Consider the following 18949-nt stretch of genomic DNA (forward strand, 5'->3'; position numbering starts at 1 on the left):
TTTTCTTGGTAGGGAGAAAAGAAAGTCTAAATGACCTAGATGCAGAATTTTAATAATGCGAAGATAGTACACTTTCTTAATTTCTCAGCCTAAAGTTTTAAAAGTGTGGAGGAAAAATTAAATAGGAAAGGGGGAAATAGTTTATTTAATTACTTCCTGCCTTTCTTGGTTGCCACCACATTGGCACAATTATCTTTTTAAGTAACTAAAGCAGGGCTCTGATTTCTCATCTTCTTGTTTTCTGACTGCAAGTTTACAAGACCCCAGTTTTGTCTTATTTGGAGCTACTTGGAGCCGTAGTTGGAGAGAGTTTCCCCTTGATTTATAGGATAAACTGACCTCACTGACATTTAAAGGAAGCCCCTGTTCATGGGAAAGTGTGAGATCAGCAGAAATGGGGGCTCACAGGGGGATCTCAATTTCTTAAGATAACTTCAGGCTTGTGCCCACCGACTGCCTTTTGTCTGTGAAGGCAAAGACAGACAGGCAGTTCTGGACCAAAACACAGTTTCCTGGTGCAAATGGGACTCAATCTAATTCTTGGGGGTGGTAGAGGAGGAGACATAGTGGAAAAAAAAAAAGACTGACAGAGTTGAAAATAAAACTTTTCTTGCCTAGGGATATTACCATCAGAGCACATGTCAGTTGGGAAAGCATTGGACAATGGAAAGGAGCAACTTTTCCTTTTAGATATTGTTGTGGTTTTGGATGCCAGCTTTAAACAACCCAGTTTGTGACAAATTTGTGATTATAAAAATGATCATTTCTGCAAAAATGATCACTCTCTTAAAGCACTGTGTTAGATGGAAGTGTTTAAAATCAAGTTACAATGGCTTTGCCAAACTTCACTCCTCCACCCATAGGACCCAAAGACAGACATACACTGTTTGTAGCCTTCACATATCTCTTTGAAACTACACCTGGACACCGAAAAATGCCAATAATTCAATATGCACAACCCTAGGTATTATAGTAATTACTTTGCACCATACAATTTTCTTTGCATCTCCAAGAACAGAAAGAATAACTGATGGCATTACACCTTAACACTTAATTTTACTTTCATTTTCTTAACCTATTTCATTTTCTCTTTCTTGTATATATATATTTGAAACTTTTTTCAGGAAAACCCTGCCACTAACACCCATGGCAAGTATAGTGGCAATTGCAAGACTTATTTTTTAAGTCATATGCACATATCACATATGTAATGTGTAGAGGTAGAGTATCAAGGGGAGCCCTGTGCACGCACAAAGCAGAAATCTGTGCACGTATATTTTGCACTGTATCGTGGGAATAATTTAGTTATTTGTTTGCAAAGGACTTTGCAGGTATTTTTGTTCTCTATTGACATAAGTACCAGATCCCCCACAGCACAGTGAGCACCACTGCAGGCACCCATAGGTCAGACGCTCCTCTCTTTCTTTTCAGCCAGCCCCACTCCCAAATCGTTGTCAACCCCCAGTCGGCCTTGGGTTAAGAATGAGGAGGTGGAAAACGGCGCGTGCAGCCTTAAGGGTTCCTTCCCCTATTCAGGTTTCTTCCATTCCTTTGCCCTGGGAGAGCGGAGGGGCGGAGGGAAATAAAATACTGGCTGAAGAAATATTTTCCCCCAGGCGTGGGTCAGAGAATTTGGAAAGGCCTACTCTCGGGCGAGTAAAACTTCACCAGGCCTGGACTGGAAGCACAGGAGGTCGCGGCTGGGCCCAGCGCCCTCGGGAGGCCAAGGGCAGGGGGCCGACCCAAGGTCTTAGCCCTCCAGCTCTCCGTCGCGGGTTTGGGTCCCATCTCTAGAGTGGGGCTCGCGGGCTGGGCCTCCGGCCTGACACCTTCTCTCCTCTCCAGCAGTGAGCGACAGCTCCCCCTACCACAGCCCCAAGGTGGAGGAGTGGAGCAGCCTGGGCCGCAACAACTTCCCTGCCACCGCCCCGCACGCGGTGAACGGGTTGGAAAAGGGAGTCCTGGAGCAGGAAGCCAAGTACGGTCAGGTGAGGAGGCGAGAGTCCGGTCAGGTGGGTCGCTTGGCGGCAGGGATTTAGGCGATGAAGACTCAGGTCCCTTTCTGAGCTTCCCGCGAAAGAAGCCCAGGGTGGCGCCCCTTTGCTGCTGCCAGCCAGATCCTTCGTGGACTGGGGCGAAGCAGGGGCCCGGGCCTTGGAAGGTGGAGCTGGGGCCTTGACTCCCGCCAGGGGTCGGGAGAGCTCGCCAGGGCGCGGGGGGTCTGGGGCGGTGGCTCCCCGGGGCGCGGCTCTGGGAAGCGCCTCCAGGCCTCTCGGCCTCTGGGGGCTTGGGGAGGCGGCTCCCGAAGCTCTTTCAGCGGTTCTCATTGCGGGTAGAGTTAACCAAAGAAGGCGCTTCCGAAGGGCAGGGCGGAGCAGCCCTGGGGCCTCAGACCCGCACCTTCAGGGCGGCGAAACGCGCGCACCGGGTCTCGGCCCCGCGGTGCGCAGCGGCTGCGGGGTCCTCACGCTCGGACTCTCCCTCCCGTGGCTCTCGGACAAATCCGCTTGGCCAGTCCTGTGAAGAGGGGCACTCAGATAAACGTAACAAAGCTACCATTTTCTCGACTAAAGGTCACATTGTAATCTCCCAAGGAAGTTAGTGAGAAAACCTCAAATTATACGGACTGGCTGTGGACCGTTTAATTTTTCTTTCCCTCTGTCCCTCCCTCACGTCTCCAAAGGAAAATTTAAAACACTCGTGTTTTTCCCCCCCGAGAAAAGCTAAGCAACCACCACAACAAAAGCCCCAGATTTAAGTCTAAATTCATCACCGTCCTGGAGTCAAGAGTTCAAAACTCTCAAAAACCGAACCTTAAGGCAATGTAAGGTTTCCCCAGCAGACCTCAGTAGGTTTGCAAATTTCTTAATCCCAAACTCAATTCCAAAGCCTCAAGCTATTCAGTTTTCCTTTTATTATTTTGAAGACTTAAAATTTTTAATGTTTTCTTATCTGTCAAAATCAGCTTTTAAAATTAAGTGGAACTTGTTCCTCTTATTCAATTGGAAAAAAATCCTGGTCGTTATTTTCTGTAATAAATCCCATTTCCACTTCCTCTTCCCTCTCTTATTTTGTTGAAATAGAATCAGAATACACATTGGTGGCTCTCCAATAGCAAATAACACAGAAAATAGCAGCAAGGAAAGCGAGCCCTTTTCCTTAGTCTGTTTCTACTGTAAAGAATGTCAGTGAGAAATGATAAGGAAATTTGTCATTTTCTTTTACTAAAGCACCCACCCTTAATTCGTAATTTGCAAAGAAAAGGCAGAATAGTACAATGGTTAGGAGCTCTGATCTCTGGCTGTACGACTCCTTAGGAAAATATTTAAGTTTTTAGAGTCTCTATTTCTTCATCTTTAAAACAGGGAAATGATACTCCCAACCCAGAGGTGTTTTGAGTATTCAATGAGATAATGCAACCATATGGCACATAGTAAGCATTTATTAAGTATTACCTGTGGTTCTAAGTGGCAGTTAAAGAGAGACGTGTAAAAGCAAGTAATATTTATCAGAGTATGCTTTGTTCTGAGAGACCATAGTCAAAACTTCAAGGGATTTTGTTACAAACAATAGAAAGAGTGTATATAAAGCGCCTACCATAGAAGCAAGCATTTAATAGGCGCTTATTGCTTTTTATTAGGTCATCATTTATTGGATTAACGTTGTGAAGTATAGAGTTGAAAAAGTTTCTACTTCCCACATGTCATTGATGAACCCAGTTTATATATCAAGCGGTCATAATCCAAAAAAACCTTTATAGTTATTATTTTTTTTATTTATTTTGAGACGGAGTCTAGCTCTGTCCCCAGGCTGGAGTGCAGTGGTGTGATCTCGGCTCACTGCAACCTCTGCCTCCCGGGTTCAAGCGATTCTCCTGCCTCAGCCTCCCGAGTAGGTGGGATTACAGACACGCGCTGCCACACCCACCTAATTTTTGTATTTTTAGTAAAGATGGGGTTTCACCATGTTGGCCTGGCTGGTCTTGATCTCCTGACCTTGTGATCCACCCACCTCGGCCTCCCAAAGTGCTGGGATTATAGGCGTGAGCCACCTCACCGGCCAGTTATTTTTATTTTCACTTCCTTGAATTATAGATCTAGCATTGAAACTTATAAATTAAATGCTTAGTTTATAATACACTTCAAAACTAAACTGACAAATTATTTAAAATAAAAAATTTGAAGTTTCAAGTAATTGATATTCTGATTATTAAAATAGATTACCTTTTATATACTAAATTTTAAGCCACTAAATTATCACATTTATAAAATAATATATTTAAAGAAATAAGTAACCAAATAAATATTGCTCTAAATACTTAATCAACTATTTTTTCCAGAATAAAATTATCAAACTTACTTTTGCAAAGTTCTCAATTGCAATATGCTAATCTTCTGCATTGCAATGTATTTAATAGTTAGATAATTCAAATGATGTAAAATTTCAAAACCTGAAAAGTTTCTAAGAATAATATAAATCAGTGGCTACTCTATGATAATTATCAAAATAGTGCTTAATGCTGAAGATGTGCTAAGTAGGCACATAAACTTCAGCCATGTCGTTTTTTTGAGCAGTTTTGAACTTTAGACATTGATTTCATGTAAGGTTAAATTACACAGTAATACTTGTTTATAAACATACAAAGGTAAACTGTTGCCCATATATGTGCATTTCTCTTACCAATGTTCAAAGGGCAGATTTATTTTTAAAAGTTATTTTTCAAAATGGAATCAGCATATTTCAACCAAAATGTAAACTCAGGTAACACATATTTTTCCCTCTGTTTATATTATGGACATAAACTTGAATGTCTTTGGCCAAAAAAATCTTTAAAAATTTGCCCACTTTCAGAGCATTTGTGATTGTTATTAAGTAGTTCAATATTATGTGATACTAGTTTAATTTTATTCTATAAAGAAGGAAATTGAGAATTCAGAATCATTAAAGCATATTTTTCCTGAGGACACCTGTAGAATTACCAAGGGGCTAAACTACACAACTGAGTATAGATACTATTGATTACCATAACCTAGAGTTTCTATTTTCAGCTTAAACTGTAGAGACAGATGCCCTGATTCCTACTAATTAAAACTGTATGCACATTTCAGCTATGCATATACATATCTTTTGTCTTTGAAAATTCAGTTTAGAATATTCCAACTTGTCTTACATATTAATATTACATTGTAATTAATATTTTGCAGTGCCATTCAGAAGTCATTATTGTCTCTGAGGATAGAATATTTATTTTGGCTTTTTTAAACCCACAGTTAATATGGGGGCTAGAAGTACTTAATCCTATTCACTTCTGAATGGCAACAATGTTCTCTGGTTCCTTATGGCTGGTTCTTTTCTGTTGAAAGCATAAAACTCCAATAGAATACAATTGGAATGGTCAAAAAACCTCATATAGAGAATCATAGGGGCTGGAATACATTTGCTCTTTTAGGAAGTCGTTAGTGAATTAATGCTTCAATTTTATTCAAGCTATATATAAATAATTGTATAGTTCTTGAAAATTTTTCTACAAATGGGCATACCTTCTCAGGAAAAATACATTGAATATCTGATACTCTAAAGTAATTGGAGAGACAGATTTATAAGCTTTGAGTATCTTCATTTTGGGGTTGCAGATGTTAACTTGGTAAGTTTAATATAACACTAGCTACAAACTGGGATGTCAGAAATAGAGAATAGTCTATAAATACTTGAACTTTTTAAAAGTTCAGAATTAAGTTGTGAAAATAGTTGAATTCACAGGTATAATCTGAAATTCTTATGAAGCATTTACTTGTACATGCATTTGAAATGAAGATAGTCTTCTAGAAACTTAAATGGGATTTTCTAGTGTATTATTTTAAAAACTGGCTGTCCTAGCAGATGTACTGTTCTCAGAAAGATATAAATGATAATGCACTAAATTTTCTTCATATTAAAGTTAATTTTATAAATAATTTATAATTTATAAACAATGAAATCTTAGGCAAATGCCAGCAGAATGTCTTTGAAATTCATAATGCTATCTGTTATGAAAAACATTATTTGACCTGGTTATATTTTAACCAGTAGTATTTCAAAATAAAATTAATGATTATATATCAGTAAAATGTGTTGTATAAAATAGCAGGGAAAGGTAATTGAAAATTGTTCAAGGCTATGTCAATTTTAATAATATTTTGGAAAATTATAAAATTTAGAAAAGCTTTTAAATAGCAGCTTTCCATTTCTTAAAAACATTTAGATCTACAATATGATAAGTAAGCGTAATTAAGATCTTGTTGGATGAATGTTGAAACCATATTTATAACCATTATTTCATTTTGTCAGGTATGTTTTACTAGGTCATTGCATAATGAATTAAAAGGGAAGAATGACAGTCAGAAAATGAGTTCACCAAAAAAGAGAAAATCTTGTTTATTTTCAGATCCAAAACTTTTTCTTGCTTATGATATTGAGGTTGAAATTCTAGGTGAAGCATATCTCTATTTGTGGCTAAGTCTACTTTATTATAAAGCCAAGGTAAATTCATTTTATCATAAGAGGAGGACCAGGTTGAACTGATAAGTGAAAGCAGATTATGGGTAGAGGACCTGGCACTGTTATTTGCATTTATCTTCACGATAAAAAATGTTGAATAGACAATTCTCAGAATTTGAATAATGGTCTATAACCTCTAATTGCCAGACATTTGCCATACCAGTTTTATGGTGGTCACAAGTGTTTTGATACTAATGTATTTTCATTTTCTTGGAGGAGGGAGGGTAAATGGAATAACCATAAATCAAATAATAAATGGCTAGGTTAGAACTTCTGTTTACTTTTTTTTTTTCAATAGCTTTATTCATTTTGCTTGCTTAAAGTGTAATGCTTGTTCTGTGATAAATGGTGCCTACGTTTTGCTTTGTTTTTTAAGCAAGACTGTCACATCTTTTGCTTTCCACAAACCTATACTAACTTAAGTATACATATGGTTGTGGAATGCTTATGATGCATACTATTTTGTGGGGATACAAGATGATTAAGGCAAGTCCCTGTCCTCAAACAGTTTACAATCTAGCCCTCTGTCAATACAGTTCTTCGACATATTCACTAAAAACTGGTAAATCTGTATTTTGAACATACAGAACAAATGAAATTAAAACATGTACTTTCATTCTTCTTGTGATAACCTTAACTAGAACTACATTGCATCTTATATATTTTTTTCTAGACTTCTTCCTTTAATGTCAGTGTGATGAAGTTGGTCTTTTCCTAAAAGTATTAAAACAAAGCAAGTAACTTACTTTTTCTAGAGTATGCAACTTAGTCTATTTTGCTTTGTATTAGTAAATCTCCTCAAATTTAGGTGGAAGATAGTTTGCTATAGAGAGTACCCTTGCACAGTTCTTTCAGGGGAATTCTCATGCCTTTCATGGAAGATCCACATGAGAAAGGAGTTGATGGATTGAAGTCTTATTTATGGAATCTTTAGGTAAAGTCATTTTCAAAAATGAGATTTCCATTACATGCCCATTGCTGGGGTTTCATTTGGAAAATTTGTTTACTCTTCCCTGGGGATTCCATATGTTGGTTGATTTATAAATCATATTTACAATCCAATTAAATAGAGTAATTTAGCATGTTTGCTCCCACTATATTTATAGTGTACATTTGGTAGTCTCTACTCAGCCTAACTAGCTTTTCAGATTAATTACATGCCCTTCACTGAAAACATTAAACAGATTTGGGACGTTTAAGTCATGTACTCTTTTACTGGAAAGAATAAACAAACATCAATGCTACCTGTAGTTGTTTTCCTTTGCGGTGGAAAATTTTACTCTTTCAGTGATTGCTTCATAAATAACAATTACTTGACCCAGTAGAGATTGATCTCTTTTACTAATTTTATGTGTCAAAATTAATAGTGAGAAAATTGATGTGTTTATTGAGTCACTAAAATGAATAAATAATGAAGGTGGCAGGAGGCAGGTAAAATTTAAAGCACATTTACGTGCTCTTTTTTTTTTTCTAAATTTACAAATCTGAACTTCGAAAGTAAAAGTAAAATTAAGACAAAACTCTCCAGACCCCAAGCTAGGTCATAATTTAACCTGAGGGAAAACTCAGGGCTATTTTTATACTGTTTAAGTTTAAAGATGTCTTTTTTTTTTTTTTTTTTTTAAAGCAAACACTTTAGCCTCTCCTTGCCTTTTTTTTTTAAATTTTTAATTTATTTTTATTCTTTTGGAGATGAAGTCTCGCTCTTGTTGCCCAGGCTGGAGTGTAATAACGCGATCTCGTCTCACTGCAACTTCCAACTCCCAGGTTCAAGCGATTCTCCTGCCTCAGATTCCCAAGTTGCTGGGATTACAGGCACCTGCCACCATGCCCGGCTAATTTTTGTGTTTTTAGTAAAGACGGGGTTTCACTATGTTGGCTAGGCTGGTCTTGAACTCCTGACCTCAGGCAATCCACCTGCCTCAGACTCCAAAAGTGCTGGGATTACAGGCGTGAGCCACTGTACTGGGCCACCTTTTTCTATGAGATGAAATCAACCCTCTCCGAGCTTCTCTTCCTACCTTGTCTTTCTGCAGTACAAAGGGGATTGCATTACTAAAATGATACTAAATAAATATTGTGGATTTAAGAGAACTTTGAAATATTTAATAATAGGAATAATGACATAAAGCAAGTTTGTGAATTAAGTATGAGAAATTGGACAAATATGAAAAAATTTGCTCATTTTTTAACACTTGATAAATGAATGTAATCATGGAATAAATAAGGTACTAAAAGGTAATACAGTCCTAAATCCAATGTCCTGCCTCCCCCTAAATTCCAGGAGCATTATCTAAGATAAAAGTTCAATGCAGCATGTCTCTGAGGGCCATCTTTCAGGGGGAACATCTCTGGGCAAAAAGAAGTGGGTCCATGTAAGGGAACCGCAGACATTGCAACGAAACAACTCAAGAGTCCAAGTAAATGGGGCACGTCAACGAGCAATAATTCCAAGGGCAAAGGTGTAAGAAAAGGGAAGATGACTAATCAAGGATTTCAGAGAGAACTGTAATTTTGAATGACAGATAAAATACAAAGAAAAAAGAATGGGTAGGAAAAATTCAGCTGTGATGAAAAATAGAACTCACCAACAGTTATGTTCTGCTAACTAGAGCATTGCTTCTGTCATGTATAATATTAAATTGTTTAACCTTATGTCCCTGTATTATGTTGGCCAAAGATTTTTATTATTTTAGAATTAATTTTTAATGTTAGCATTCTTTTTTCATTATTCTTAGTTCACACTGGCATCAGTAGTATAAAATATTAGTTAATGCTGGAAATGAAAATATTAGTTAACACCACATACAGATGCGAACACCTTTCCATAACTGAATTGGATTTATTTCTTTCCAAACTCATTTATCATAGATTATTGGGACAATTCTAAATAAAATGATAAAACTATAATCTCTATGCAGAACTAAATTTTTTCCCCCTGTAATTTGATAGTTCTCTATCTTGATACCCATCTCGCAGGAGCCTTAAAGTGTGTCTCCTTTGAGATATAATCAGCAATTCTCAAAAAGTGGAAGAAACTATTTTTTTTTTTTTAGAAGCTAAGAGATGAGGATCTAACAATGAGAATCATGTTCTAGGAGAGAAAAGAATTTGTTACCAGATGTTATCTCAAAAGACGCTCTAGTTTTAAATTAAAGTGCATCTATCTTTTAAGTGTCCAGGAAAAACAGTATGATATGCTACAGAGGACCCTGCATTGGGCAGGGGTGATAAATTCTTTTAACACATGGCCACTGACTTGCCAATTGGTTGAGGGTACATGGCTAAACCTCTTAATCTATATCCTTGTATAAAAAGAGGATGATTTCATTTGTATTCAACAGTTATGTGAAGTAGTTTCTTGATTAAAAAAATGCAGCATCATCATTCTCTGGGACCTTTCAAATATACTTTAATTTCAGTTGAACATTGTCTTGTGTTTGTGACACGCTATCTTGTAATTATGATAAACTCAATCATTTGTAATGAACTATATAATTAATTAATCCTCATTATTCAGTAAAATACGTTGGATATTTCTTGGTGCCTGGGACATAGGACACACTTAAGAAACTTTAGCTTCCTTTCTCATTCCCTATTTTCAAAGAACCAACATCGAAAAACACAACATGAGGTGTTTGTTCTTACAGAACATAGACACAAGGCTAACCCCTCTAATATTTTTCTTATTTTGTCAGAAATGCATGAGTAATGTTAAGTCATACCCATGTATATATTCTATTCCATGTACATATTCATCTACTCTGCACTGAGAAAACAGTTTCTGAGACCCCACCACTGCATTCTCATAGATGTAGAAGTGAAAACAATAGCCCAAATAAATTAAATTAGAAGGTAATTCATATGTTGCAATTGAACGAGAAGACGTATTTAGCTAACATACACCTGATTAATTTAATTCTAAGGATTAAATCAATTTTCCTAATAAAATTATAGTATTTACATTATATTTTCACTAGGAAATATGTAGAAATGGTAATTCATTCATGTCACTATCAGGACACAGGATCTACTCTTTATTTCTAAATAGTATAAAAATTGAGGGGAAAAAATTAGACTACTTGAAGAAGGATGCCCAGTGTTCATGCCAGAATCAGGATTAAAAATCAGGGTGTTTTTAGTGTTGTTAATAGTAACGATACCAACAATATTTCATTGGCTGCCAAGAGAGCACTGGTTTCTAGGCAGGCTCGCCTGCCAGGAGTGCTGCATTGTGTTTGCAAACAAAGATTTTAACTTCTAAATTCACTTCAAGAGATTTATCCACGTGACTTTTAAAAACTCACATCACAGGGCCCAAAAACTTTGCAAGCAAAATTTCCAATTTCAAAACCAGGTATATGCAGTTCTTTTATATGAGGAAAGACAGTTTCCTTTCTGATAAAACAGTCCTGGAAAAGGTACCTGCAATATTCATTTAAAATCCTTACAAGACAAAGTGCCTGATTTTTGTATGTCCTTTGTCCAACGGGAATTTTCAATATGATCTCTTAAAATATGGTATATATTTTCTTTAACGAAGGTTGTGTTCGTTGTGAGTTTCTAACATGACAACCTGCAGTCTGCGCCCTTCTTTACTGAAAATAAAAGCTATACCAACCAGGCCTGTCACAAGTGCCTCAACAAAAGAGCCAAACAAAACCCAAGTCCCAGGAAGGTTGACAAAGGCAATGAGGACAGCCCAACAGATTCTAAGAGTATTTAATTGCCATTGATTCTTTCTTCACCCTGCACCTCTTTCCTGTACTTCCAAATAGCACAAGCAAATACTATGAATTTTCTGGTTGCAGCTTTCTGTAAATGTTTGTGGAAAGAATAATATCTTGCCATTATGTTTGTTTAAGTGGCAAGACTGTGAATGTCTTTAGAATATAATAAAGCTCAAATTCTTTTTTCAAACTGTCGGAGAGTAGAGTTAGAGCATTGTTGACTTACTCAGACTTAAGTTCTGCTTCTTTCTAAGAACCTGTGAAATGTTCACTCCTATAATGTGATTATTTTTCACTTCTTTTCTACTCCTCTCAGGCACCAAATGGTCTCCCAGCTGTGGGCAGTTTTGTGTCAGCATCCGGCATGGCTGCTTACCCTACCCCGGCTCAAGTGTCGCCTTACATGACCTACAGCGCTGCTCCTTCTGGTTATGTTGCTGGACATGGGTGGCAACATGCTGGCAGCACCCCATTGTCTCCCCACAACTGTGACATTCCCGCATCGCTGGCGTTCAAGGGAATGCAGGCAGCCAGAGAAGGTAGTCATTCTGTCACGGCTTCCGCACTCTGATGGGAAATTCCGTCTCCAGCAGCTTCACCCCGGTCTCCCCGTATCAGCACCTCCTCCCCCAGTTCGCAGGTCTCACATTCCACCCCTCCTGCCCTCCAACTCTCCTGCCTTGAAAGCTGGCTGTACGGACTCACATCCTTTGTGCTGATGACACTTACATATTTCTTGCCATAACTTTTCTCTTGCAGAAAAACTGACATGACTTTAGGATTTAAAAACAAGAGCAACAATAAGCATTGAATGAGACATTTGTGTTGCCCACATACTGTCTTAATATAGCAAAGAAACCTACACCCCTCAAAGGGTTTAAGGAACTTTACAAACTAGTCTTTGGTAAAACCACATGTGTATATTTATTCTAAATCAACTTAAACTTTTGAAATGTGCAATTGTTGAGATTTTGCAAAATCAATAAAGGAAAGTACTTATAGAAAAAAAATTATGCTACACCCTCTAATCAAATATGGTAACCAAGTAAGCTTTAATTCATCATTAGGAAACAAATCAATAATTGAGTTGTTTGAGTGATCCTTTGTTTATCTTTAAGACATGACCTATTTTGTTGAAAAATATATGTAGAACCCAAGCAATATCTGAATCTAGCTCTCCCTGGTGTTTTGACTTGGTTCCAAATACAATAATGTTTATATTTTCTATTAGTTTGTAAATATGGACTCTGGATGGTGCATTTGTGTCTTCATTCCGTAAGATATTCTCCTCCCTCCAGCCCCACCCCCTTCTCTATTTTTTTTCTTTCTTTTTTGCAAAGGTGACTTTCTGGCAACGTCTTTGTCTCTGTTTGGTGGTGGGCTGCTCGGGCTCCTGGACCTGGACTTGCCCCCAAATTTTGTGTATGCAGTGAAGGCTTCAACATCTCATGAAGGACACTTTCTTTCTACAGCAGAGGACAGGAAAAACAGATAAAACAAGCCAGTCTCCCATTTTGTACCTAATTAAACAACACACACGCCAAGCATATACAGACAAGAGGGTGGAAGATATCTGAACAAGAAGGCTCTAAAGGAAGTCACTTAGAAACTTAAGTTTAATGTGAAATGTTTTGCAAAGATGCTTAAAATGAACTTTGTGTTAAGAAAACCACTGTGAAACTAAATTGTACTGTTATTGTTGGCTTACCTGTGTGTTCAGCAATCTCAGCCCAAAATTATGTTGTAATTTAAAGAAAATGGAAAATTATGCTCTAATGAATGTAACAATGGCTTGCTGTGAAGTTTACATTGTTGTACAGAAGCATGTATCACATGTAGGTAAACTGGTGGTGGTACTAGAAATACAATGTTATTTAATTTTAACAAATTCCCTTTATTCATTTCTGAAATTACAGAACACAGTTTAACTCATAAACCTTTCTAGACCAATTTATTTTTCACTTTAATGTTAATAACAGCTGTGGAGTATATGTGTGTGAGAGCATGTGAGTAGTATGTGTTGTATTTTAAAACGATTGATTTTCTGGGGCAAAATTCTACAGTTTGTAATCCCTTCTGTTTAGGAAGTTCTTCCTGGTTGGCAAAATGGGCTTAAAATATGTTTTAGGACATTGGTACAATTCAACTGTTGGAAAATTAATATATTGAGGGTTTTTTGGTACTAATTCTGTGCAATAACTAAAAGAGCACCTCACTGGATATGGATGTTGAAGATGGATTCCCTAGGTGATTTTAATTTCTTCCCTTCTGTGCTGTGCACAGTCTACATGGCAATGCAGTTCCACCACATCAGTTTCATGGCTTCATTTAAAACTCAGATGGCTAGATTAGTTAGGTTTTCAATCACTAGGATGTAAACAGTAAGCAGATTAACATAACAAGTTATGTTAGAGTGACTGCTTTTTTCAAACAGCAGATATCTTATAGAGAGCTTTGAACTGCATTTATTTCTAAAGCAACCGAAATTCAGTGCTACAAATAGAGGATTATAACTTCAGGAGAAGAAAAAGCAGAAGGAGCAGATGAACTCTCAGGGCCATAGTCTTCCTTTGATCTTGTAAAACTCCCATTGACATCTGGAGTTCCCAGTCTGGTGAGAAAATAGACTATAAACTGAATGGAACAAAGATCAATCCAATAATTTGGTGGAGACTTTAAAACCATACCATGCAGGGACTTTCCTGTCATCTGAAAAACTGATGTAAGGTACAGAACTATCAAATGTTTTAGGTGGCTGTTAGAGGGCTTTAAAAATTATTAATTGCTTGCATGGAAATGCAAATAATGTTATGTTCTTTATCTAAATTAAGAAATCTCTTGTTATTGTGCTATTTATAATTTTTTTCTGGTTCTTGTATTTTAAAAAATCTAATATTAATGGTATCGAAGTTTCCTTTTCTCCCTCTAGGTCTTAACAGTGAATTCACATGGAGTAATTTTAAAAGACAACAGATACAATTTGCTATTCAAAGAAAATTATGATTTAAAGCCACTTTTAAAATACAAGAAGAAAATAGAATGGAAAACATCACACGAACTGCGATTGACACAGGGTCTACCCACTCTTTTAAACACCTTATTATTATTGGTTAATGTTGGACATATGTTCCTCTATCTCATAGATGATAAAAGTGTTGCTTTGAAACTGGCAAATGCACTCTTCAGAAATCCTTTTCTATCTCATCCACATGGAGAGGTTAAAGGTTCAATTTCATGGCCTCTATGCAGGCAGTGCTCTCATAGAATGCAAGAGTATTACCTGCAAGGATAGAATGCAGTTGTGCAACAGAGACACATTCTTATTTCTCTTTTTTAACAATTTTGTTTTGTTTTTAATGACCCTTTTATTGACTATTGGACTGAAATATAAATTTTAAAAAACACGTTGGAAAGGATGTACAACAGAAGGCTATGTATGTATATACAGTATGTCAAAAGCCTTTTATTTTTATACTTCAAATGCTCTAAATTAATAAAAAGTAATAATTACCATGTTATCTTTTACTTTTTATTTTCAAAATGCTTTAGTAGTAGAAATAGCCCACGGTAGTAACTTAGGACAGGTGCCATGTGGACTTTCAGGTATTCTTGTTGACTTTACTGAATCAGCATCATTTCTGGATGCAGATATAAAATCAAGTTTGGTTACATCAAGACCAAGAAGATATTTTTGGTGGTACATGTTAGTATAGTAATCCTTAGAAATGATAAGTGTATTTCTTTTTTGGAACATTTCTCCTTCATCATACATATTTTAATACTGCAGACAGCCGACTTCCCATCTGAAGTTGTCGTTTAAAACTAATAACCTGAAAATGCAGTTCTATTCTATACATTCTTCCTAAAAATGGCACAGGTAGGCATGTTGAACAAAGGTATTTGGATGTAAATATTGATGGCTGACTAATGGGTCCAAAGGTGCTTCCAATTTGTGATTTAACGTGAAAATATCTCATCATCAAAACTTGTCTTCAAAGAGAACTATGAGAAGCAAAGTACATTTTATTGCATGTTTTCTACTTGTTAGAAGAGATTTGGGATATCATGATTTAAAAATACATGCTTAAACAACAGTGTTTTAACATTCTGTTCTAAACAATGTTTTAAAACACCTGTTTATTATCTTACAGCAATGTGAGATATAAAGTAGATGTAGGAAAATAGAGCTGATATGTGCATAGATACTACAGAAAACCAACAGATTTACATTTTAACGTAGTATTCATAAAATTAAACATTCTTAAAAGGTAATTTTAGTGCACTTTAAAGCATTTTCTTGTGCTCTTTAAATATTATTTATGGAATAATTTAATTCATTATAAAAACTTTAAATTTTGGCTTAACTTTTTTTTAACCCAGTCTTTGAATGATTTGAGTTATTTTCAATAGTTTAAGCATTTCTAGACCTCTTAGGAAAAAATACTGATCAATACAGTGAATTTTCATTGTGAAGCAATGAAGAGGAACATAGGAGACAAAGTTTATATTTCTTTTACAAAATATATGATTTCTATGCTATTTTCCTATATTCACTTTAAATACCTCATTGTTCCATATTATTTTTTCTTCTCACAGTTTTATTTATACAGCCAAAACTATCATCTCAAGTTGTCTATAGATATTTTTAAAGTATTAAAATAGATTTTGTTCTTGAACAGTTTTCTTTCATAATTATACACCTGGCTGGTCGATAGTCTCTCTTCTTCATGGTGCTGCATAGCAAATATCCATTATCTCAAGGGGGAAAAACACTTCCTAGGCAATCACCAGTTCTCCTGAAGCCATGAATAGGTGTATTCATAAACCAGCAGCATCACTGCACCACCTAGAAAAGAAAAGAGCTGTTTTTTATTGCAAATCCTCTGGAATAGCACTGGCTTTCCCACTGGGTTTCTGAATCCATGATGTCTCACACAGCCTGTCGGGCAGAGGCTGTTCGGAATCAACAGTTCTGGAGCTTCAATACAAAGATACAAACTACTGTGGAAAATTCTCAGGATAAAATCAATACCATCTTGAGTCTCCAAATACATTTTTCCCCCATGAGTTTTTGCAGCTTTCATCATTTCTCATCAGATTCTTTTCAGGCAATTTTAATTTTAAAAGTAAATAAATATAGACATATTTAGTCATGTAAGGGTATGTTGCTTTCCTGCAAAGAGAAACCTTCAGATTCTTCATGTGTAGGCTAAGGATTTATCTTTTCCAGTCCATAATTAGCAGTCTTAATTGCGTTCATGAAGGAAATCTCTAAGATGGTGCTTGATGGATGAGTCTAGTTTTCTGTCATAGCTTTCAAACTGCATTGCAATGTGAAAATTAGATTCTGAATATTTAAAAAATCTGTATTGCAAAACCTAACAAAAGCAGGTTGAAAGCTAATTTTCATTTCTTTTATCTGCTTCGGGTGTATATGGATTTGAACTTGAAAATTTGGTAGTAGGGATTGGATGACATGAGACCACCATTTGTCTTGGAAGAAAACAGCTACATAACTGGTTGTGAAGAGACATGCTCTGTAGTATGTCAACAGGAATATGATACAGAAAAGCAGGCACTGAGGCTGCTGGATACCTAGCCACTGGGAGAAGAATTTGTACGTGGATCATTTTATGTTCTATTTGATGCAGTAAATAGCATGTGTCCTGTGCCCTTCAGGATAATCGCTTTTTATCCTTTTATGTCTAACTGTGTGAAAAACATTACAAAACCAAAATTTGGACAAATACCCTGAACACAACTTAGAGAAGACTTGGCTGCATGAATAGAAGATTGACTTCTGATGGAAAGAAATAGAACTTGATTTGGGTCTTAGTTATTTTGAACATACTGCCATACACTTTTTTTTTTTTTTTTAAATCTACAGGCTGCACATGTTTGTGTAACTATATACCAAAGATAATTATCTGCCTGTAATTTTCATTTTTAACCCATGAAGATACTCTATTAGTCCTCTCTCAGCTGCTCTAGACCTCTTGGAACTCTGACAAACAAAAAGAGCTGCACTACAGAGGGTTATTAATATGTAGGTAATTGCTGCATTTATTCTTATTAACCATTAAGACAAGAATATGCAGAGTTGGGTTAGTTTTTGGCCTAGTAATAGCTGAAGTTTAAATCACAGACTTCAAGATTATTTCATGGAAGGTATCTGATTGTTAGCCACGCTGAGCTGCTAAGGCTATTGTAAAAATGCTGGATGTTTCTCCAGAACAAACAACAAAAATTCCAGGCTCACATTTCTTTTTTTTTGTTTTGTTTTCTTTTCTTTTCTTTTATTTTTTTTATGTCTCTCTCTCATTCTTTAAAGAAAATTTCACCCTTCATTCAAAAGTCTTAACCTTAACTCAGTGGTACCTTTCTTTCTAGGTTTCTTTGGTTTGAAGTCGCTGTGATGCACACATTTGGAATGAAGTGGAGGGCAGGTCTGTGCGTGGTTTCCAGATATTCAGTTTGGCTTAGCCTGGACAGTCAGTTCACAAGAACGCTATTCTTTGGGTATAACACCACAGCAACTCAGGACCCCTCATGCAAAACATTTAAAAAGCCAACCAAACATTTGCAATCCTGTAACAAAACTTGGGGTCAGATTATTTAAGAGTTTTGGATGAAGGTTCCAGTCAATTACAATTTTAGCTAACCTCTCCCTTGTCACCACCCTTTTTAGGCCCATCCCTTTCTGAGAAAGTTGGTTTAGGGTTGGTGCTGTAATTTTCTCTCATATTAGGTCTACCAGCAGGTTTTTACTCTGTGGTGAAGGAAAAACACCACATACTGGCAGAGATGCACAAAATTGCCCACATTCTATTACTGGGTTAGCTTTTACACATGGGCCAATGACTAACGGAAGGTAGATCTGAATCCAAATATGAAGCAAAATCCATGTGTAAAGGCCTATAAAGATTGGGATAGATGGGTTGGGAATTGTGGAAGTGTTTCCTAAATATGTGAAAGTGTGAGCTGTTCACTATCTTCAATTTACAGACTGTTCTCTATCTTAGATTAATAGAAATGTTGGTTCATTGGGCTGAGATCTAAAGGTGAATGTGCATGTGTGTTTGTGTAGTAGGGTAGGAGGACAGTAGTATTAAAAGGGAGGAACTGCAAAGGGGAGAGTGGAGGAGTAGGAGAAGGTTCTAGGAAATATTACCAGTATGTATAAGTAGGTGAGTATAACCTGATAAAAAAATATGTGTGGTCTAGAGTATACCTTTACACTTATTCGCAAGGTTGCTTATAATCCAATACTATTTGCCCTGGCAGTTGATTCTGCAGCAGTTATTTTCTTATCTATTTACACAGAGGCAGCCGATTCTCCCTGTGGGAATGGCAGCCGGTTTTTTTGTGGGTTGGCGTTCTGAAGAGAGGCCCTGAGCCAGAAGCCTCCAGCATCATGCTGACAAAGGCCAGGAGAAGCGGCTAGTTAAGGTGTCACCACTCCCCAGAGGTGACTGTGAAGATGAGTGGCTTTTGCTGTTCATGGAGGCAAGCTGTCCTCCTTTTCTCTTTTTGAAATGAAGTTGAGGCAGGAGCAAGAATGAATTAGGGGCACGAGGAAACGTTTGATTGGGCTGGTCCAATCAAAAAAGGCTCAGTGAAAAGCCTCCCCTTTAGCCAGAAGCCACTGCACACACCTCAGCTCTTACTCAAACTCCTACTGC

At 36.8% G+C, this 18949-nt stretch overlaps 2 protein-coding genes across 4 annotated transcripts in view; one reads left to right on the top strand and one right to left on the bottom strand.

The window, feature by feature from the left end:
* Window positions 1-13203, top strand: part of PAX9 (paired box 9) — a 20245-nt gene extending 7042 nt beyond the window's left edge. The window contains exons 4-5 of one of the 2 annotated variants that reach the window (XM_017858956.1): window positions 1849-1988; window positions 11584-13203. In XM_017858956.1, coding sequence (XP_017714445.1) covers window positions 1849-1988; window positions 11584-11838 — 395 coding nt within the window. In that variant the 3' untranslated portion in view covers window positions 11839-13203. Of the gene's footprint in view, window positions 1-1845; window positions 1989-11583 lie in introns of both variants that reach the window. The other variant, XM_017858947.1, reaches the window with a different exon arrangement.
* A 1216-nt stretch (window positions 13204-14419) lies between these two features.
* Window positions 14420-18949, bottom strand: part of SLC25A21 (solute carrier family 25 member 21) — a 523908-nt gene continuing 519378 nt past the window's right edge. The window contains exon 11 of one of the 2 annotated variants that reach the window (XM_017858964.1): window positions 14420-16113. In XM_017858964.1, coding sequence (XP_017714453.1) covers window positions 16052-16113 — 62 coding nt within the window. In that variant the 3' untranslated portion in view covers window positions 14420-16051. The remainder of the gene's footprint in view (window positions 16114-18949) is intronic. The other variant, XM_017858970.1, reaches the window with a different exon arrangement.

The sequence above is a fragment of the Rhinopithecus bieti genome, unplaced genomic scaffold (genome assembly GCF_001698545.2).
Source record: "Rhinopithecus bieti isolate Rb0 unplaced genomic scaffold, ASM169854v2 scaffold_2435, whole genome shotgun sequence".
NCBI lineage: Eukaryota > Metazoa > Chordata > Mammalia > Primates > Cercopithecidae > Rhinopithecus > Rhinopithecus bieti.